General features: G+C 42.3%; 1 protein-coding gene across 1 annotated transcript in view; it reads right to left on the bottom strand.

The window, feature by feature from the left end:
- The window catches only part of LOC124544865 (histone-lysine N-methyltransferase PR-Set7), a 53,830-nt gene that overhangs the window by 17,414 nt on the left and 12,519 nt on the right, over positions 1–23,897 (bottom strand). The window contains exons 3-4 of the mRNA XM_047123578.1: positions 16,987–17,131; positions 3,922–4,183 (exon numbers count right to left, since the gene is read on the bottom strand). Coding sequence (XP_046979534.1) covers positions 3,922–4,183; positions 16,987–17,131 — 407 coding nt within the window. The remainder of the gene's footprint in view (positions 1–3,921; positions 4,184–16,986; positions 17,132–23,897) is intronic.

The following is a 23,897-nucleotide window of genomic DNA, read 5'->3' as shown; positions in this document are numbered from 1 at the left end:
GCAACAGCGAAAGTGTCAGCGACTCAGGTGGGGCGCCAGTGATGCTGGCATTAAGGCACCTGACAGCGCCGGTCCTGCTGGTGACCGAAGCACAGACGGTGGCGGGGCCACGCGGGAAGGGCCCGCAGCAGGCGTCAGGGCACCGTGCCCCTGAGGAGAGGCAGGAGGTAGAGACATCTGTGAGGAGGGGGACTCTGCCCAACAGCAGGGACACCCTGCACACCTGGGCAGGCACTGTGGGAGGGGGCAGAGGCAGTCTCAGAGGTCGAGCTGTGCCACGAATGTGCGGCCAATCGTGACGGCACACAACCAGTCCGTCACTGGAGTGCACTGTACAGAGGCGGCAGCTGCTGCAGCTGTGGATCGTGGACGGAATCCATTTCATTTGGTGGCTAAACCCCACAACCGGACCATAGAACATGGAGAGAACCACGATGAAGGCCACACTGACAGATGTCAGTGGTGTGGCACGAGCAGGCAGAGGAGGGCGCGGGGTTGGTGACAGTGGAGCATCTCAGCAGGACTCCAATACCCCATCGGTGTAAATCTGTATGAACTAGAGAATCGTGTCGAGGCACCGTCAGTGGAAAAGTCCGAGACATACTTCTTCATTTGAACTTTGAATATGTGACAAAATGTTCTGCCTCAGCGTTAGACTGGGGGTGGAATGGAGGAGCGATTGTATGGCGGATACTCGGTACACCAGACCCACCAAAGTCCCAGAGCTAAAGCACATGCGCCCCGAGGGCGGTTGGGAACAGAACACTTTGTGACAGCCCACCTGTACCTAAATGGATGACAACCTCTAACACAGGCTGGTGGTGACCCACGGCAAAACAGTTACATAAAAAGGATCATAAGCCCTGCTCAGAGTCCGATTGTGCCAACCGTGCTGAACAAGGTGTAAAACCCGCTGTGATCTGAGAGCCCGTGATAGAAAATCCTTCTACTGCATGTTGCGCCTCAACATCTAAGTGAATACAAACAAGTTCATCCTGACCAACAGTACGGTGCTGCCCCATTGGAAACTGGCATGCTGCGTGGTAGTCCAAAAATGTACTGCACAGTTGAAGTGAGAATGAAATGGCCCAATGGCGGAGACAATGTGCCACCTTATTGGGCAATGAAGCAGGATTATACAACGAAACCAAAGGCTTGTGGACCGTAGTGAGGTAGAATTTAGACTCACACCAGAGTACACGAATCTTTATGAGGGCATACGATGGTCGTAAGTGCTTCCTTTCAACTCAGAAGTATTGCTGCTGAGCAGAGTTAAGCTATCACACACCAGGAACCATCCCTCATAGCAAAGTGCGAGAATGGCCCCGAGGTCATACTGAGAGATATCCATAGCCGAGACCGAGTGGTGGCCAGGATGGAAGGTAGCCAAACAAGGAGTAGAATGTAATTTAGATTTCAAAAGTGTGAACTCATGCTTGCAGACTGGTGTCCACTGAAAAGTAATGTCCTTCTGAAATATTTTGTTAAGAGGACGGGTCAACATGGCCGCATCTGAAGTGAATTTATGATAGTAGGCAATTTTCCATAAAATCACTCGAGTTCTTTGACATTTGTAGAGCAAGACACAGCCTTGACACCTGTGACACAATGATGCAAAGGCTTCACACCATCCTGAGAAGCCTCAAACCCCAAATACACAAATGATGACTGAAAAAAGTGGGACTCGATCATGTTTTATTTCAACTCAGCTGTATGTAATACCATGAACAATGAGCTTCAGTTGCTTAAGTGTCCATCCACTGCTGTACCCACCATGACAATGTCACTGCTATAGCTGATGCACCATGGAATAGGTATTGTCAACAGCTGAAAAATCACAGGGGTGCTTGCCACATCAAACCCAAGGCACCAATATTGGTAAACCAGAAGCACTGAAAGCATCCAGACCAAACAAATTATCATTGCCAGCATCATCCAGTAGCAAAAAAAAAAAAAAAAAAAAAAAAGTCAAGGAACATATGACCATTTTATACACAGTGAGAGCCATAAATTGCCCCAAAATTGGGATACGTTGCTTGTTATAACTCTCCACTGTCGAGTAACAGCAGACAATGCCGGAGACGCCACGTCCACATAAGTTTGAGAGTTCAGAAATGTCACAGCTGCACTCGTAACCACTTGCAGCCAGAGCTCTTTGTCCCTCACTCGCATGTCAATAAAACAGTTTGTTAGTAGGCATTGGCACCAGTGGAGATACACAATTGAAGTCCTGTCCATATCTGCAAGGGAAGGCTCAGAACACCACACAGATGCTGTATGTCTTTTTTTCTAAAGTTGCTACAGGTCGCTCAGCACTTAGGGCGCGTGGCCCTGTCATATTGCACAATATGTTACGGGGAAGAATGGAGTGCCAAGTGGTGGCATAATAATTTTTGTTGTTGTTGTTGTTTGGAATGTAGCTGTCCAGTGTGGGGCAGAGGCTCCAAGTCACCCTCCACCCCAAAACTAACTAACACTCAACGACCAGGAACAGGAGCTGCCACAGTGTCGTCACACCGTGCATCAATCTAATCACCAGTAACACAGGAAACCTCAAAAGATTGGGTGATATTTAACACTTCAGTCATAGACTGGTTTCACACAGCAGTGTGCATCGATATATCTGCTTGTTGGGAGCCAACAAAATTATGGGTTCATGAAAAATAGAACCAGCATAAGAATCACGATGGGCATCGGTAACAAACTGACATTTGTGAGTGTGGAGTTCGGCCACCTAAGCCAGATAAGACTGTTGGAGCCATTTATAACGACGACAGAACTCGACATGCACCGCAATGACACATGTGCATTTATGGTAGTAATGAGGCAACAACTAACACATTTTGTTGAACGAAAGGGACATGGGTTCTTGGGCGAAATAGCTTGCGTGCCGTGCCGCCTTGTAAATCTGAGGGGAAATCCAAGAAATAGCTGTTAGTGTCAGTGACACTAAAAGCAAGAAAGAGTCGCCGAACCTGCTTCTCCTAAGCTTCCCAGTCTTCGGCCGCATCATCGTGAGGAAGGGAAGGGCGATGGGAAGGCTGACAGTGCGGCAGCCCGCATAGTTCATGTGGCTGACATGTTCGTAATTGCCTGCCGTTGCTCAAAGAGATTTGAGCACTGCCTGCATGGACACAAGAACTGACAGACAAACCAAAGAGACTTAGCACATGGAAGTGAACACCGCACTCACTGCCAATTGTGTCGAAGTGTAAGATGCAAGTAATAGCGTGGCCACGAAGAACGAGAGTTTATTAATCCAGATACGAGTACACACAAGCATAGAAACAGTTCAATGAATAGTAGGACACATCCGAGGGTGAACATCTGCCATGCTATCCTTATGTATGGAAAGAGCTCCAGTAGACGGCACACTGGTTGCCATGCCATGTGCACGAGTCACGGATGCCTCCAGGCAGCCACATTTGCAGTGCTTATCTGAGTAACATACAGGATTATAGCATTCTCTCTCTCTCTCTCTCTCTCTCTCTCTCTCTCTCACTCCCTCCCCCCCCCCCTCTTTTCTTCACATAATATTTGTTTCTTTTCTATATGTCCCCCATAATGAACACTAGAAAGACTAAAGGAGTTGGTATCATACATACATTAACACGAAAATCTATGCTATATGTTCTGTGTGCGATCTAAATTTCACATGACAGAACTGGCAAAATGACATTATTGGCTGATATGTCAAGTTGTACTACACCTCTTAATACTGAATATTGGCATAGTACCGGTCTTTTTACATCCATACTGATCCAACAACTTAGTACGGAAACCAAAGCACAGTGCAACTTTACTTTTGTTAATTCTCGAGTCACTAATTTTTCCTTACTGATCATTTAAGTCAACAATTGAAGAACAGCTTCAAACATTAGCTCTCTTAATGCAAGTTGCTACAATATTACATGAACCTACCTCGAGCCCTTCTTCTTTCTCTGAAAGTATAGCTTCTTCTATAGTCTTCTGCCATTCCTCCAGCACAATTTTCTTAGTTTTTCGTTCACTGCGCCGCACTGGAAAGTACTCAGTAAGTTTGTGGTTTTGAGTAGAATCAGGAAACAGTGCAGTCACTTTTTTCCCTTTGACAGATGGTGGGCAGAACGCGGGTCTGACTCTGCTGCTAGCTGGGGCTAATGCTGCCGGTGCCTGCTGGTTGGCTATCTGGCTGGGATTTAACCTGTTAGTGGTGGGAAAAAAAGACCATTAGTACTAACAGCTGTGAACATATTGAATTTTTACAATTTGAAACAGCAAAAATTTAGCTGACTTTCCTAAAATAACAGAATTTCGTCAATCTGCATTTTGACAACTGATACGATAAGCTACCTTATTATATAAACTTTTGCTTTCTTAGGAATGTAGATTCATAGATTGAAAACACATTTGTTTAGTAAAGACAGCTAACTATCAACAGAATAAAGTGTCTCACGCTATTCCACTGCTTCATTTTATTATGCCTCCATGGATTGTACTCTAGGATGTGTTGGAGCTGAGTGTGCAGTAAGGCAAGTCATTTCATTCACATATGCAATAATTAGCACAGTACCCATCATAAGTCCTTCAGTTCATCACCATAATGAAGTCATTCGAAACTGGTTTACAAGAAGTCTGTTCAGACTGCATCATAAAACCATCACACTGATTTGAGAAAGTGCACAATACAGTGCATTTATCCACAATATCAGGAGTACTACAACAACTTGATATCCAAGAGAGCTTGTATTTCCAAGGAAGTGGAGAGGTATTACCACAACTGAAGCTGGAAGGTTGGAGAGTGGGTCGGTGGAAGTGTCTGGATAGCTTCGTCGGTAAGATCACTGCCCGAAAAAGGTATGCTTTCGAGCAAGGATTCAAAACTAATTAGAGATGGTTTACAGCCATGACTAGTCCAAAGATTTTCATGACACTGTCCCAAACTGCAAATCTTGTGCGTGCCCACAATTTCTATTTTGACCCGTGTTTTGCCCCTGCTTACCTTGGCCCCTTCATTTGGTGCCTCATGCAGTGTTCACCAGTGAAAGTAACTCCCTCCCCTTTTCTAACCAGTGTAAAGATTTCCTGTAAAGTTTAATTGTTCATAGAAGCCTAGACGATTTCTATACTCAGGGTATTAAAGAGGAACTTTATCGACGAAATTACTCTAATTCTTAAGTGGGGAAAAGGTTTTCACATATTAAAGTGATATATAAGTTTTCAGATGAGTAATCAAAAATATAATGATTTATTGCAAAATATCTGAATTTACAAGGTCATATTCCTTGTGCTCTGCTAATTAAACAAATGTACATTTTCTTTTATTGTTAATGTGGTGCCACTGAGCTCTTGCATCATGTCGCCCACTTCCCATGGCGTCACCCAAGTTGTTACATAATAGGAGACTCTTATCTAAAACACTTTTTGGTGTAGATTCTGTAATCAATTTCTTCGTGCAGAAGTGTGTTGGGCAATGTCGTAACATCTCTACGCATATAGACTCCTCACTGTCTCACAGATGGAGGACAAGAAATATCTTCCTTTTCAGTTTCACTGACAAATTCATTGTGCACATTATTACAATTAATGAGGACAAAACTAAAATGGTAGCAGCTAGAAATCTGAGGTTATCAATGTGCCATCCTCATACTTATTAGAATTTCACTTATTAATATCTAAGATTCTAGACAGGACTGCAAAAAATAAGCATTGGTGCAACTAAAACCTAACTCATCCTGACATATGTTCTGGTGAACGGTTATGGCGATTTCTTTCCTATTATCTCAGTTGACCACATAAGTACAACATAAATCTTGAGTGCTTTGTATTTCTGATTAAATTCAATTGGTCAAAAATCTCTAGGATGTGAGATAGACAAATCACAATTACTCATGTTCCACTTACATGGTACAAATTGTGTAATAAACTTTGCTCCAAAACAGGTGTAATTATGTGATTTTGTTATACTCATGCACTTTGAGGGTAGAAAATACTGTTACAGATTTCATAATACATGTAACCTATGTACCCCAGGTGGAAATCTTATACTTGCAAAAACCATAACATTTTGAAATCTAATGAGAGGATATTCCCAGTCTAGTCACATTCTGCATTTAACAATTTGTCAATGCCTGCAAGAACGAAATATCAGAAATTGATCTCTTCTTAAATCATATTTAAGTAAGAATTAATTTCATTTGCTAAAGTTAAATAAAAAATGCGGAAGCTCAAATGAAAACGAACACCAACTGGTAATATGGTTTAAAACCTCGAAATGATCTTGTACAGTATTAAAGAAAGTAATCTGTGACTGTTCAAAGACATCAAATTCCTCCCCCCCCCCCCCCCCCCCCCCCCAATTTGTTATTTCTGATTAAGGATATTGTGAACAGAATCTTCTCATATTTACTCATTCATGATATTTCCTAGTACGGGCAATTCCATATCGAATCAACATAGTGATTTTACTCACCATTTTAGATTTTGATGAACCTTGGCACAAAGTAGGTCTACATATAAATTAAGAAAGATACCCAATTTTATTAAAATCTGTTGACCCATTTTGGAACTGCAGCAATGTAAATTTGTCAAAGATCACAAAAGAAAACAACACTAGACCGCCATAATTTCAAGTTACTGTAGCAACTCTCCTAATTAAACTAAAATGGTGGGAGAGGTGTCATTTTGCCAACTTTTTCCATGGGCTGTCCTATGATGTACCACACAGTACGGGTTTGAGATGGTTTTCATAAATTTAAATGAAATTTTAGATTTTTAATTTATCAAAAAGCGCATCTTCAAAAATTTTCAAAAATTATATATAATGCTTCACATCACTGTCAACTAATTCTCTAAGTATGAAAGTGGGCATGTCATGGGTTCACACGTTCACAAAATTTCAAAAAGACACGTTTCACTAAAAAATGACATTTTTGTAAAATTTCTAGATTTAAGCAAATTGTACACAATTTCATTCTTAACACATCTACACACACATTCAAATTTAATGTTAACACACACATCCCAAATGTGACTAGCAAAACCTGACAAACAGTTGATATTTTAAGAATGAACTTCTTGTTAAATGCTTCTTCTGTTTTTACAGTTTTGTCCCCAGGAATCTGATATATTCTTCCTGTTGGTGTTATTGGGTTTACCACACAAAGAATATCATTTATAGATAACCACAGAATACCTGGTTTTACAGGGTATGCAGAAGACACTGACAGGCCTGTTGGGTGAAGGAAAGCAACTTTAATTTTATCAAGATCTTTGTCTTGTGTTAAAATATAACCTAACCACCATTTCATGCTATAAACAGCAACATATCCATGAATGTCTTTCAAAGCTAATCTTTCTGGACACTTTGTAACTGTTTCAACAGTTGATTCTGTTTTGTCTTAAAAAGTCTTTACCAATATTTTTGATGTGCTTGACACAATAGGTACAAAAGCATGTAACTTCTGTGTCCCTTCGATGGAAACAACTGACTAAAGCACTTCTCCAGAAATCTCTCAATGTGTAATTCTCGGAGAAGTCACACATAACAACACATTCACCCTCATTCAAGTTTTCCTTGATTTCATTTAGAAAACAGCCTTGCTGCTTTGTTAGAAAATCATGGAGTACTAGTGTACTCAGTTTTTCAGAAAATAATTCAATGTACTCTGATGAGGTCTTCTGCATTATTTGTAATTTGCATCTGTCCACTGAATCCCAGTGTCAAAAAGTGATATTTTCAACCACATTATCATCAAATGCACTTTGCAGTGTTCTTTTTATTGGGCCACTTCCTGGCCAAGAACTACAGTTTCTCATGATGCAGTGGAATGATGCTCGGTTGTTGAGCACTTTTGCCAAACAGTGTTTATAAGATGGCAATTCTCCACTGTTTTAAGATACCAAGTTTAGCATTTTCCAGCATTACTTTGAAGTTTTGATGTAGCGTGCAAAAAACTACTGTGTGCCACAACAACCAGCTTAAATGCAGTGTTTCGAGCACAGTTCTGTAAATTTAGAAAACACTACCTTCATTGCTGAAAAATATGTCATAGGACCGTTGCTATTCACAATATACATAAATGACCTTGTGGATGACATCGGAAGTTCACTGAGGCTTTTTGCAGATGATGCTGTGGTGTATCGAGAGGTTGTAACAATGGAAAATTGTACTGAAATGCAGGAGGATCTGCAGCGAATTGACACATGGTGCAGGGAATTGCAATTGAATCTCAATGTAGACAAGTGTAATGCGCTGCGAATACATAGAAAGATAGATCCCTTATCATTTAGCTACAAAATAGCAGGTCAGCAACTGGAAGCAGTTAATTCCATAAATTATCTGGGAGTACGCATTAGGAGTGATTTAAAATGGAATGATCATATAAAGTTGATCGTCGGTAAAGCCGATGCCAGACTGAGATTCATTGGAAGAATCCTAAGGAAATGCAATCCGAAAACAAAGGAAGTAGGTTACAGTACGCTTGTTCGCCCATTGCTTGAATACTGCTCAGCAGTGTGGGATCCGTACCAGATAGGGTTGATAGAAGAGATAGAGAAGATCCAACGGAGAGCAGCGCGCTTCGTTACAGGATCATTTAGTAATCGCGAAAGCGTTACGGAGATGATAGATAAACTCTAGTGGAAGACTCTGCAGGAGAGACGCTCAGTAGCTCGGTACGGGCTTTTGTTAAAGTTTCAAGAACATACCTTCACCGAGGAGTCAAGCAGTATATTGCTCCCTCCTACGTATATCTCGCGAAGATACCATGAGGATAAAATCAGAGAGATTAGAGCCCACACAGAAGCATACCGACAATCCTTCTTTCCACGAACAATACGAGACTGGAATAGAAGGGAGAACCGATTGAGGTACTCAGGGTACCCTCCGCCAGACACCGTCAGGTGGATTGCGGAGTATGGATGTAGATTTAGAAACTTTTATATGCTTCTTTTAAACTGCACAAAATAAGTCTTCTACGTATTACTGTTCTACCCCCATCTTCCTCCTTCACAGTTACACAGTCTTTCGTTCCTGACATTACTCTGTTTATTTCACCACCTTCATAAAAATAATTGTGTACTGTTTGCACAACTTTTTGTGACAAATTCTTTCCCGGTTTTTGATCAGGAGTTTCTAATATACCTCTTTCCTTCAAAAGCCTTTTGGCCTGATGTCCCATGTAGTTGGGAACACTGAATTCACACACTATCATTTCTAATACTCCAAGATTCAGGCAAACAGGTTAGTACAATTACTTTCTTTTTCCTACTACTTGAACAAAAACTAGCTTTCTGGTTACCTATTACAGATTGTTACAATGACTCATTCATTTTCTGAGGAATCCTCTACTTCAGCAAATAATTTTTTTAAGTGCTTACTCAGTGGTTTTTAACTTATTGGGGGAATACTGTTCCATCTGAAGCTTTGTATTATGTACAGGGGAATCTCCTAATTCCTGAAGAGCTGAAGGTGGAGGAACGTAGCTTGTTTCATCATCATCCGAAGATTTTCTACAATCTTTTTTTAAACATATTTTTCAATGAACGAATCTGCTTCCTACAATTATTTCAAATTTTTGATATCTCTAGGACATTAGGAAACACCACACACCCATTGAGGCACATTTCTTAGTCCGTTTTATGTTTTTGACTGAATGATTCTATATAAAAACAAAGATGAGGTGACTTACCGAACAAAAACGCTGGCAGGTCGATAGACACACAAACAAACACACAAAATTCAAGCTTTCGCAACAAATTGTTGCCTCATCAGGAAAGAGGGAAGGAGAGGGGAAGACGAAAGGAAGTGGGTTTTAAAGGAGAGGGTAAGGAGTCATTCCAATCCCGGGAGCGGAAAGACTTACCTTAGGGGGAAAAAAGGACAGGTATACACTCGCACACACGCACATATCCATCCACACATACAGACACAAGCAGACATATTTAAAGCAGACATATTTAAAGACCAGTTTTTTTATATATAATTTTTCCCACGTGGAATGTTTCCTTCCATTATATTGACTGAATGATTCTGTTTTTAAAAGGATTGCAAGAGTGTAGTTCCCAATATCTTTCTTCTTGAGCCATTGTATAATACTTTTTATTAAAAATGAAATTCCTCCAGCTGTACTTACGATTTTATATCTACTTCGCAACTAGTTTCGATGTTGCATCAACGCCATCTTCAGGCCTGCACACTTTGATGAAATCAGTTGTGTGCAGCTCAGTCTAGGAGTCTGTCATCCATGTGGAGCACGTGTTGGTCTCACCGCGGAAACTAGTAGCGAAGTAAATATAAAATCTTAAGTACAGCTGGAGGAATTTTGTTTTTAATAAAAATTATACCAGTTGTGACCCAGGTTCATCCAGTTTAAATACGGATGTACGAAGATTGTATAATACCATCCGAAATTAAAATTTATAAATGTTTCTATGCAGAACACTAAAAATACATACTGAAATGATAAGAAATGACTTAGAAAATAATTCTGTTCACTAACCAATGTCTTACAAAATATTAACTAACCTGTATCAGCACATTAATCAGCAAAAACATTCACATCGACCTGCCACTAATTTGGCACAAATACTTATAGGTTTAAAGCAACTGAATCATAACAGTTCCAGACTCACAGTTAAAATGGCTTGACCTTGAACTGATGAAGCAGGGTCTGGACAGCTATAATAATAGCTTCTTGGAATCAACAATTGGAATTTCTATCCCAGTTTGTTCTTTTTTACATATAGTAATCAAATCTTAATAATTACAGTTCCTGATTACAATTGTGATACAAAATTTAGTTTTAGTACTTCTGATGAAATAATCACTCATCACAGTCACTAGTAACATCATAAATATATTACAGTGAACGTGAATATAATAGAGGGAAACATTCCACGCAGGAAAAATATATCTAAAAACAAAGATGATGTGACTTACCATACGAAAGCGCTGGCAGGTCGATAGACACACAAACAAACACAATCATACACACAAAATTCTAGCTTTCGCAACCAACGGTTGCTTCATAAGGAAAGAGGGAAGGAGAGGGAAAGACGAAATGATGTGGGTTTTAAGGGAGAGGATAAGGAGTCATTCCAATCCTGGGAGCGGAAAGACTTACCTTAGGGGGAAAGAAGGACAGGTATACACTCGCACAAACACCCATATCCAACCACACATACACAGACACAAGCAGACATTTGTAAAGGCAAAGAGACTTGGCAGAGATGTCAGTCGAGGCAGAAGTACAGGGGCAAAGATGATGTTGAAAGACAGGTGAGGTATGAGCGGCGGCAACTTGAAATTAGCGGAGGTTGAGCCCTGGCGGATAACGAGAAGAGAGGATATACTGAAGGGCAAGTTCCCATCTCCGGAGTCCTGACAGGTTGGTGTTAGTGGGAAGTATCCAGATAACCCGGACGGTGTAACACTGTGCCAAGATGTGCTGGCCGTGCACCAAGGCATGTTTAGCCACAGGGTGATCCTCATTACCAACAAACACTGTCTGCCTGTGTCCATTCATGCGAATGGACAGTTTGTTGCTGGTCATTCCCACATAGAAAGCTTCACAGTGTAGGCAGGTCAGTTGGTAAATCACGTGGATGCTTTCACACGTGGCTCTGCCTTTGATCGTGTACAACTTAAATCCCACATCCTTTCGTCTTTCCCTCTCCTTCCCTCTTTCCTGATGAAGCAACCGTTGGTTGCGAAAGTTAGAATTTTGTGTGTATGATTGTGTTTGTTTGTGTGTCTATCGACCTGCCAGCGCTTTCGTATGGTAAGTCACATCATCTTTGTTTTTAGATATATTTTTCCTGTGTGGAATGTTTCCCTCTATTATATTCATATCGTTAATTTGAACCCAACAATTACGTTCGTTATTGTCATTGTTGCATTTCGAAATGTTTTCTGTTGTCTTATTTTCTCTTTCTGTTTTTGCCAGTAGGTTCACTTTGTATTCACCTTCTCCTTTTTACCGTAATCTACTTTACAATTTTAACTCGCCTATATATACTCAATAATATGTCACCCACTTCCAAACCATAACCAAAAAAATTTTTTTTCCGCTTTCAACACTACCGCTGCTATAAAATCCACCGTTTCTAGTTCACAAACAGTTCCTTTCACCTATTAAACAACCATTTCGACTAGTTCTAATAACTTTCGCTTTATTTCCATTTTCGTTTTTCCCACATCATTGATCATTTTTAGCCGCTTCCCACAGGTTTTAACGTCATTATTTCTTCGTCAGACAATTGTTAGCCTCATTCTCATAATCTGCCACAACAAAACCACTCCTTTTAATACATTTAAACGTAATTTTTTCGAAATTTTCCCGAATTTCTCCACCCTTTAACGTGTTTTGGCGGCAACACAACCACCTAACCTTTATGTACATCGTTGTCTACCAACCCAAGTTCACCACAGGATCAACACAGCCCAGCTTTAACCAACACTTTTTCGCCTTTTTTTCACATCCTATCTCCAGTTGCTTTCTAGTTCACCTTTATCTCTCCCCATGTATTTTTATTTTCATTTTCATTTCAGCCTCATGTCACACTTTCCACCTTCTAATACCATGTCACCCTCACAACACCCCCACAATAACCCCATTACGTTTTATTTACATTCCCTCCGCAAACATGCCTTCGCCCTAGCCAGATTACACTCCCATATTTTATTTTCTCAGGCTTGTCTGACATTTGGCATTACCCTCAAAGGCCTCACACTTAAAGTTCCCATCTCTGGCTGCAACCCTTCTTTCCATCAGTCCCTATACCAGTTCCAAATTCAACAATCCATTGCCCTCACCCACCTAATCCTTCACCTACACATCAACTCAGCCAATGAACACACTCGTCAACTCCTATCCTTAATAAAAGTCCTCAATCTTTCCTCTCCCACATCCACACCGGCTGTTCAGAGCATCCTACTACAGGCCAACCACAAATTAGAACAGCATGCCACCCTCCGCCTCAAAAACTATCCAATCTCCTGGTTTCCCACCTCCGGAAAGGCAACTCACTCACCCTTCACAACCTTTCCAGCAAACCTCAACCTCCTCTCATTGCACACAAACCCAGTCTCTCCCATCTACTCAATCTCCCACTTCCAGCTCCACTGCCTCCAAAACCTCAAAATTCCAATCAACCCAATCTGGAACCACAACACCCCAATTCAGTAGTTAACCTTTCCTCCAAACCTCTCTCCCAATCCGAAACCTCTGTCCTATCCAAAGGCCTCACCCTCAGCCCCACTCCCAGATTCAACCAAACAGCCCTCGTCAAAGATTTACTGTCCTACACTCGTACTCTCTGCTGGAAATATCACTTTGCCACGAAGAAAAATGATCCTAATCCTACTCCTAATGATCCAACTCCCCAAGATACCATCCAAATTGAACCCTGCCTGGAACAGTTCCGTCCTCCGTCACAGTGGGACCCACCTCCTCTTCCTCAAACTCACCCTCTCCAAACCTTCCAGAGAATTTCTGACTTCCAGCCTTGCTTCTCAATCCTTCTTAAAAAACCTTAATCCTACTCCCAACATCACCACTGCTGAAGCCCAAGCTATCCGTGATCTGAAGACTGACCGATCCATCGTCATTTTTCTGGCGGACAAGGGTTCCATGACCGTGTTACTTGATCGTCGGGAGTATGTGGCTGAGGGACTGCGTCAGCTTTCAGACAGCACCACATACAAAGGTTGGCAAGGAAATCCCATTCCTGATGTCCAGGCGGAGCTTCAAGGAATCCTCAGAACCTTAGGCCCCCTACAAAACCTTTCACCTGACTCCATCAAGCTCCTGACCCCACCGACACCCTGCACCCCTACCTTCTACCTAAAATTCACAAACCCAATCGTCCCGGCCGCCCCATTGTAGCTGGTTACCAAGCCCCCACAGAACGTATCAAGGCATATGTAGATCAACACCTTCAACCCATTACATGCAGTCTCCCATCCTTCATCAAAGACACCAACCACTTTCTCGAACACCTGGAATCCTTACCCAATCTGTTACCCCCAGAAACCATCCCTGTAACCATTGATGCCACTTCCTTATACACAAATATTCTGCACATTCAGGGCCTCGCTGCGATGGAGCACTTCCTTTCATGCCGATCACCTGCCACCCTACCTAAAATCTCTTTCCTCACTATCTTAGCCAGCTTCATCCTGACCCACAACTTCTTCACTTTTGAAGGCCAGACATACCAACAATTAAAGGGAACAGCCATTGGTACCAGGACGGCTCCCTCGTACGCCAACCTATTCATGGGTCGCTTAGAGGAAGCCTTCTTGGTTACCCAGGCCTGCCAACCCAAAGTTTGGTACAGATTTATTGATGACATCTTCATGATCCGGACTCACAGTGAAGAAGAACTCCAGAATTTCCTCTCCAACCTCAACTCCTTTGGTTCCATCAGATTCACCTGGTCCTACTCCAAATCCCATGCCACTTTCCTTGACGTTGACCTCCATCTGTCCAATGGCCAGCTTCACACGTCCGTCCACATCAAACTCACCAACAAACAACAGTACCACCATTACGACAGCTGCCACCCATTCCACATCATCAAACGGTCCCTTCCCTACAGCCTAGGTCTTCGTGGCAAACGAATCTGCTCCAGTCCGGAATCCCTGAACCATTACACCAACAACCTGATAACAGCTTTCGCATCCTGCAACTACCCTCCCGACCTGGTACAGACGCAAATAACCAGAGCCACTTCCTCATCCCCTCAAACCCAGAACCTCCCACAGAAGAACCACAAAAGTGCCCCACTTGTGACAGGATACTTTCCGGGACTGGATCAGACTCTGAATGTGGCTCTCCAGCAGGGATACGACTTCCTCAAATCCTGCCCTGAAATGAGATCCATCCTTCACGAAATCCTCCCCACTCCACCAAGAGTGTCTTTCCGCCGTCCACCTAACCTTCGTAACCTCTTAGTTCATCCCTATGAAATCCCCAAACCACCTTCCCTACCCTCTGGCTCCTACAATTGTAACTGCCCCCAGTGTAAAACCTGTCCCATGCTCCCACCACCACCTACTCCAGTCCTGTAACCCGAAAGGTGTACACGATCAAAGGCAGAGCCACGTGTGAAAGCACCCACGTGATTTACCAACGGACCTGCCTACACTGTGAAGCTTTCTATGTGGGAATGACCAGCAACAAACTGTCCATTCGCATGAATGGACACAGGCAGACAGTGTTTGTTGGTAATGAGGATCACCCTGTGGCTAAACATGCCTCGGTGCACGGCCAGCACATCTTGGCACAGTGTTACACCGTCCGGGTTATCTGGATACTTCCCACTAACACCAACCTGTCAGGACTCCGGAGATGGGAACTTGCCCTTCAGTATATCCTCTCTTCTCGTTATCCGCCAGGCCTCAACCTCCGCTAATTTCAAGTTGCCGCCGCTCATACCTCACCCGTCTTTCAACAACATCTTTGCCCCTGTACTTCTGCCTCGACTGACATCTCTGCCGAATCTCTTTGCCTTTACAAATGTCTGCTTGTGTCTGTGTATGTGTGGTTGGATATGGGTGTTTGTGCGAGTGTATACCTGTCCTTCTTTCCCCCTAAGGTAAGTCTTTCCGCTCCCGGGATTGGAATGACTCCTTACCCTCTCCCTTAAAACCCACATCCTTTCATCTTTCCCTCTCCTTCCCTCTTTCCTGATGAAGCAACTGTTGGTTGCGAAAGCTAGAATTTTGTGTGTATGATTGTGTTTGTTTGTGTGTCTATCGAACTGCCAGCGCTTTCGTATGGTAAGTCAAATCATCTTTGTTTTTAGATATATTTTTCCCGCGTGGAATGTTTCCCTCTATTATATTCACTTTCACTGTAATATATTTATGATGTTACTAGTGACTGTGATGAGTGGTTATTTCATCAGAAGCACTAAAGTAAGCTTCACAGTGTAGGCAGGTCAGTTGGTAAATCACGTGGGTGCTTTCACACGTGGCTCTGCCTTTGATCGTGTACAACTTAAAACCCACATCCTTTCTTCTTTCCTTCTCCTTCCCTCTTTCCTGATGAAGCAACCGTTGGTTGCAAAAGCTAGAATTTTGCGTGTATGATTGTGTTTGTTTGTGTGTCTATCGACCTGCCAGCGCTTTCGTATGGTAAGTCACATCATCTTTGTTTTTACAGTGGAAGTGTGAATTTATATACTGAAAAGTTATGTATATGTCCATTTAAATCTACAAAAACATATATTTCTTAGCGAAATGTTAATTTTTGAAATTTTATAAAGGTGTGAACCCATGACAGACCCAGTTTCATACTTAGGGAATTCGTTAACAATAATGTTTTTTGAAAATTTTGGAAGATGCGCTTCTTGAGAAGTTAAAAATTTTGAGTTTCATTTAAATTAAAAACAATTCATCTCGATGATGCAAAATGACACTTCTCCCACCATTTTAGTTTAATTTGGAGAGTTGCCATAGCAATTTCAAATTATGGTGGTACAGTGTTTTTTGGTGATTTTTGACAACTCCACACTGCCATATTTTCAATGTGGATCAACGAATTTTAATAAAATTGGGTATTTCTCTTAATCTATATGAGGCTTGCTTTGTGCCAAGTTTCATGAAAATCTGAGAAGGTGAGTTTACATTCAAGTTAAAAGTGTGTTGATCTGACATGGAATGACCCTAAGGCAACTACTTAAAACATCGAAATGTGGGTACATCTGCTGAATCAAAGGGACTGCTGCTGCTGCTGCTGCTGCAATCAAAGACAAATAAGAAGATTAGCAATCCACACAGTATGAGGCAGCACACAGTTCCCAAACAGTTTCGGACTTTGCAGCCACAGAACAACCAGTTGACAAACTGTTGGCGCCTACCAGTGATTCACTGCTCTGACAAACTCACCCACAGTATAGTGAATGCAAAGTACGGCCACTTGTTCCATCACCAGCAAGTGTACTGCTTTGTAGAGCAAAATGCACTTTGGAAGTTCAAAAAGGTAAAACAGTACATACCTTCGCCTCGATTTGGTTGCTTTCTTTGGAGTAGCAGTAATTTGCAGCAGAGATAGTGCACTCGCTGGAGACAGTGGTGTTTTGTTTTCTGTAAAGTGTGCCTTTTGAGGTGTCAGAAGAGAATTATTTTCATCAGAATCAGTGCCTGAAACACAAGCAAGTTTATTGTTATGTTACAAATCTTTTCACCTTTTTGACATAAAAAACCACACTGGAACTATGATAAACTGGACATTAAGGGTATATCAAGGCATATCCAAACTTCCTATCATCATCTCTAAATGTGAACAACTCTAATTCTTTATAACTGCCTTTTACAATCTCACTTTTAAACGTGCATAACCTTACACAAGATTTAGTTTAAATCATAACAGGTACATTGCTGTGAGCTGTGATGCATACACTGTGGCACAGTGGTTAGCATCACTGGCTGGCAGGCTGAGGGTCACCAGTTGGAATCCCACCACCACCAATTATTTGTTATTTAGTAATTATCATTTCTGAAAGATTCTCAATATTTCCATGTTTGTAACACTAGTGTACTCTGAAATAGTTGATGCTTCTATAAAAAGCATCATGTTCAGTCCAGGACTTCAGTTCTGTTCTGACTGGGTGCACTGCTCATAAAAATGTGCTTTCAGTGCTAATTGTATGTGTTGTTGACAACACCACTTCTGGATGTGGACTTGATTGCGATTACAATGCGACACTGTTTGCTGGAGATCCTGTGCACTTTGAACCACCTACATCATTGTGGCAATGTAAAAGCTGTAGCCTATAAGGAGAGGAACCGGAATACAAGCAGTACATCATTTCCACTGTCATTTGTATTCAGGTGATGAATGGCTTGCAAATCACGAGTAAGTCAGATGCACATACAGCAGGCATCAGTGTTTTCTGGACATGTTTGTCACGACCTGACAAAATGACTGAAAGGACTTGACTGAATTACCAAATACAATACATGGTGGTTACTGTTGTGGTCTTCATTCCTGAAACTGGTTTGATGCAGCTCTCCATGCTAATCTATCCTGTGCAAGCTTCTTCATCTCCCAGTACCTACTGCAGCCTACATCCTTCTGAATCTGTTTAGTGTATTCATCTCTTGGTCTCCCTCTACGATTTTCACCCTCCACGCTGCCCTCCAGTACTAAATTTGTGATTCCTTTATGCCTCAGAACATGTCCTACCAACCGATCCCTTCTTCTAGCCAAGTTGTACCACAAACGCCTCTTCTCCCCAATTCTATTCAATACCTCCTCATTAGTTATGCGACCTACCCATCTACTCTTACAATACATGGTATGACATGACATCTCTGGCAAATGTGTACTTGGACTGCACAGCCTAGCACAGATTCGAAAACAATGAAAAGAACCTCAATAACTGGGACAAATTCCAGACTGAACTGTAGAAAACATTTGGTGACAATCAGTAGCAAGTCTGCCTAGTGGAGGAACAATTTACGAAGAGGGTCTAACATCATGGGGATATGACACAGTCCTACAAACAGAATGTTTTGGCCCTATGTCGCACTGCAAATCTGAATGTGACAGAAGCTGACAAAATCTTACACTAGATAGAGTTGCAGAAGACATGTACCGAGCTCTCCTTGTAACCGTTGTCACAACAGAAGAATTCATCAAATAAGGCCAGTACAGCAAAGAAATTCAACGGAAACATTTGGATGAAAGAGGTACAATTTACTCCCGAGTGTGATCCCTATGGGGTTTTTGGAGACACCACGACCTTGTTTCTCTAACAGGTGAGGTAGTACGAGAAAAGATACAGCAGTCTATGGCAGTGAGGACTGTCCAACCAGGTAAGCAAGAGACACTAGCCATGAATGTTGACCTCATACATCAGCAGGCAATAGATAACAGCAAATGTTGAAGATAAGGTTCATCGATTTTCAGCATATTTCTTGATCACCAGTTGAATGCATCAAGAAAAATGGACTCAGCCAATTAGACTGATGCCACAGCCATCAAATGACAGCTCACAATTCGACCGACACAGGTACAACAACCAACTCACCCACCGAGTATAGTGCCCCGCAAAGGAACAGGTACCTGGAAGACAGAGGACAATGTGCCAGTACATTCCCACTGTTGATGCCCTGGGCACACACTTCTACAGAGGAAGAAGTTGACTTTATGACAGCTATTATGCCACAAGATGTCATCCATAGCAAAAGTCCTATTTATACCATTCACCTGATTGATGATTACAATCAACCTGAGGGACAAGCCCATTGTTGTGTACTGGACAAGGTTGCTCCCCAACATGCCCCTTCTGATGTAATGTCGAATGCTTGTTGTCGACAGCCCAAGAAGACTACATTCCGCGATACAAAAGGGATTGTACTGGAGGTCGAAAATGGGAAATATGTGCAGTCGACAAAAAACTGTGTTGCAAGAGTAATTATCAATGACAGGACACGGCCCTCCAAAGTTGTCATTTTAACAGAATGCAGTCATCACGTTCTGCAGATGGAACTTCTTGCAAGCATTGCAAGCAGTCATATATTGTGCAAGATCAGCGTTCCAAACTGACAAAGTTATTCCAACAATCACACATAAAAAAACTGCTCTGGGTGGCTGTTTGCCTCTAAAGAAAATGTTATCCCACCATCATAACTGAGTCAAGTTCCAGTTGTCAGTAGAGATGCTCAGTTAAATTGTGAAACCTTGCTGATTGCAAAAACCTATTCATGCTCAAAAAAGAAATCTACATACCAGCAATTACCAAAGCACTGCATGTTACCAAGGAGAACTTTGGATCACGAACTGTCGTGAGCGGCCACAATTCATTCCTTGACGTATGTGCAACTGTACAACCTAACCAGTCCAGGAAGGGCAGCATAGTGGCATCGACACAGAATTGTGCACTGTTATCACTACACAACATACAGTGGAGGAAGCTGCTATCGCACTTTCAATAGTATCTGACCCAACACTGGGATCGACATTGGAGTTCACCCACCAATTAGCCAGCGTTCATATGGGGTGTTGCTGGCTGAACAATACATAATTTGGGAGGAAATGGAGAAGATATTGACGGTTACATGACTGAATCTTTGAACAGTCACTGGTTCTACCCTCTTGTCCTTGTGAAAAAGAAGGACAGCACATGGCATTTCTGTGTCAACTACCGGCAAGTTAACAAAATAACAAAGAAAGAAGTCTACCCACTGCTGTGCTTCTCGATGACACACTAGGCTGCTCGAGAGGAGAGAACTGTTTCAACTACAGCAGAGACGCAGTAAGGCTACTGGCAACTCAAGATTGATATGGTCAACCCAGCAAAAGATGGCCTCTCGCGTTCAAAGTTACACTGTTTGGACTAAGTAACACTCCAGCCACCTTCGAATGTATTACGGACAATCTGCCTTGACACCTGAAACATATGGTATCTACATGACAATGATGAGGCTTTTAAAAATATTTCAAGAACATATAAGCCATCCAACAATCACCTTCTCCAGGGCGGCATTAAAGAGAAGACATGCCAATACATCACCATGTTGCACTCCGTTTTTAATAGTCAATGTATTGGACACCATTCCTCCTATTCTTACACTACCTTGTGTTTCGCTCATTGTCATTCTCACCAGCCTTACCAACTTTCTCGAGGTTCCTAGTTCATCTAGAGCTTGATATAACTGCTCTCTATTTATGCTATCATAAAAACGAAAAGTACCTGAAACGACAGTACTCACCTTCTCAATATACTCTTCAATCAACTCCACCAATTCCCTCTTAGCAAGGCCTTCCATAACCCTGAAAACACAGTCAGCATACACCCCCCCCCCCCCCCCGCCACACACACACAAACCAACCGGAGAACTACCCCTCCCATACTTCCTCTTCCCAAACCACCACCTCCGGCCCGCCTAACTCACTCTTATACGTAACATACTCAGAACATGCTTCCCTACAAAAAGAAAACCAGCCCAACACCGTTCTATCACTCACTCTCATCCTCACAAAAACTAATCGATAACCTATAACAGAAATAATATGTTAGAAAAACACTCTCTCTGATGGTCAACCTAGATTTCTCGAATCAGGTACTGCGTCTAATGGAGCGCCAGACATTATCACGCTGCCACTGCCGCATGTACCCGTCCCTGGTCCAACACGCCGAAACTCTGTTTGGCCTCATGTCCTCGCAACAAATACAAGGTGGAATCCAAAATATTCGGGACTGGTGCTACCATCTGGAAAGTAGGAGTAGTAGATCTTTGCACCGCTAGGTGGCGAGAGCTGCATATCTGATGAGTCAGTGTGCAGAGTGGCATTCCGCTGGGAGGACGTGCTGCGTGTCCACAATGATTTCCGTAATACTCTGTTTGGTGTGTGGTGATTTTACGATGGACGCGCAGACAGAACAGCGCATGTGTATCAAATTCTGTGTGAATCTCAGAAAAAGTGCTATGGAGACCCTTGCAATGATTCAAGAAGTGTTTGGGGCACAGAGCACGAGCTGTCCCAGTGGAAGAGCCCGGACTCTCCAAGACCCAAAAAAGTGAGACAGGTGAAGAGTAAAGTGAAGAGCATGATCATCGTTTCCTTTGATACCAAGGGAATTGTGCACAAAGAATTCATCCCATCGAACCAAACAGTGAATTCCGCGTACTACTGTGACGTTTTGCGATGGCTCAATGAAAACATGCGGCGACGACGGCCCGAACTTTGGCGTCAAGGGAACTGGCTGCTGCATCACAACGACGCGCCCTGTCACACATCCTTGCACACCAGGACCTTGTTGGCAAAAAACAACATGTCGGTTGTACCCCAGCCATCGTACTCACCACATTTGGCACCATGCAACTTCACACTAATCCCATAACTGAAACTCAAGTTGAAAGGCCGTCGGTTCGACACTCTAGAGAGGATTCAAGAAGCATTGTTGGTGGTGATAAACACCCTCAAAGAACAAGACTTCCAGAAAACGTTTGACCAGTGGCATGAGCACTGGGGCCAGTGTGTACGTGCAGATGGGAACTACTTCAAGGGTCATGGTGACTATTAGTCCACAGAGATGGTAGCACCAGTCCTGAAAATTTTGGATAGCACCTCGTACGCTTCACAATCTCAGTGATCAATCCGAATAACTGGAGGAATTTAATAACGAATAACATGTCCTCCTCCCGTCTCTGACTGTAACATAGCACTGTTACATTTCATCATCATATCCATAGCTAACAACAGAAGCCACACAATAAATTAAACATCTTGCTGCACAACACACAACAAACCAGTAACACCTAACAAAAATGTCAAACACTTACACAAAAAATATTAATTGGTAACTCACTGAAAAAACTTTCAATCCTTTGTCTCCGACTACAAACACTGCCGATGATTTCACACATCCAACAACAAAGCTCAAATGAACCCAATACAACACATTACACTCAGCATATACACACACACCACCAGACTGCACCATCAAACACAACAAGACAACATCTACTACAAACACAACCAAGTCATAAACTTCACACTGTAATGATGTCACACACCACAAGACTCTTACGTCACGGGTCAAAGCAAACAGGTGGAATAAGACGCTCCCGTTGACCCGCTGATAGGTGGTACTGTAATCTTCAGTTACCCTTAGCACTTTTTCGATAGCTGCACAGGTCATTATAAGAACAAGTTTACTATTTCTAACATCTGCTCCACAATTTCACACTTAGAGTGTCTGAAGAATGATTTTTCTTTGTGCCATTGCGTGGGAAAGGTGTGGCATATGGCATCAGTGATGTAGACTAACAAAAAGTCATTTGGAACTGGGTTAAGCAACGAAAGGTCACAATCAACAATGTGCAAGAATTTTTAAACTGTGGCAGATCAGCCGTTTCAAAAGTAAACTTTCTCCTTTAGAGAAGACGTCATACGAGTTTTTAAGTATTGGCAGATTTTGTTTTTGAGATTGGTAGACCTGGCAAGTAGTGTAAATCTAGAACAGCCACCAGAAATATAAGTCAGAAATCCGGGTGCCAAGGGATGTGCAAAGACTATTTTATTTCTATCTTGGAATGTAATGTTGTATGATGATATGCTTGATCAAATTGTAACCCATACCACGAAATTGAGAGACAAAAGCTGAGCTACAAAGAAGCTAGATATGTTACAGCAACTGATAAGGAGGAAATATGTGCTCTTATTGAAACTTTATATGTCTCAGGTACACCACCTGTCCATCAACGATACATTTTCGAAAGACGGGCTCAGAATATACAAATGCACCACGAGTGACTCAAGATTTGAAGGCCAGGTCAGGGGAGATTTACTGGATGAGATCAGAAGGAACGGCTGATTGTGGGGGACTGCACCAGACGAAATTTGAAAAACTGAGAGCTTAAAGGCAGAAGACAGGGTAAGATGCAAGACAGAAATCACTACAAAAACATAGTGCACGAGTTAATAAGATTAAAAAAATAAGTGAATTGTATGTAACAGAGCTGGGAGGGGGGACAGCAAAAAATAGACATATTGGAAAATTTAAGATGTAGAAAAGTAAAATGGAGTAAAGAACAGGAGTGGTTACTGTAAATAAATGCTGAGACGGAAGGAATTAATGTAAATTAAGACCAGGTTGATGGTGAGAACCAAGGACATTTTGTTGTGCTAGTCCCCACCTGTGGAGTTCTGAGAAACTGGTGTCCGGGGAAGTACCCAGATGGTGCGTGAGGTGAAACAGGCACTGAGGTCATGTTGTACAGCATGTTCTGCAACAGGACACTGTGTGTTGCCTGCTTACAACCTCTGCCTATGACCATTCATCCTCACTAATAACTGGGTGGTAGTCATGCCTATGTAAAAGGCCGAACAGTGTTTGTATAACAGCTGGTATATGACATGTGTATTTTCACTGGTGGCTGTCCATTTGAGAGTATA

The sequence above is a fragment of the Schistocerca americana genome, chromosome 8 (genome assembly GCF_021461395.2).
Source record: "Schistocerca americana isolate TAMUIC-IGC-003095 chromosome 8, iqSchAmer2.1, whole genome shotgun sequence".
Taxonomy (NCBI): Eukaryota; Metazoa; Arthropoda; class Insecta; order Orthoptera; family Acrididae; genus Schistocerca; species Schistocerca americana.
This window is presented reverse-complemented; position numbering and strand designations above follow the sequence as displayed.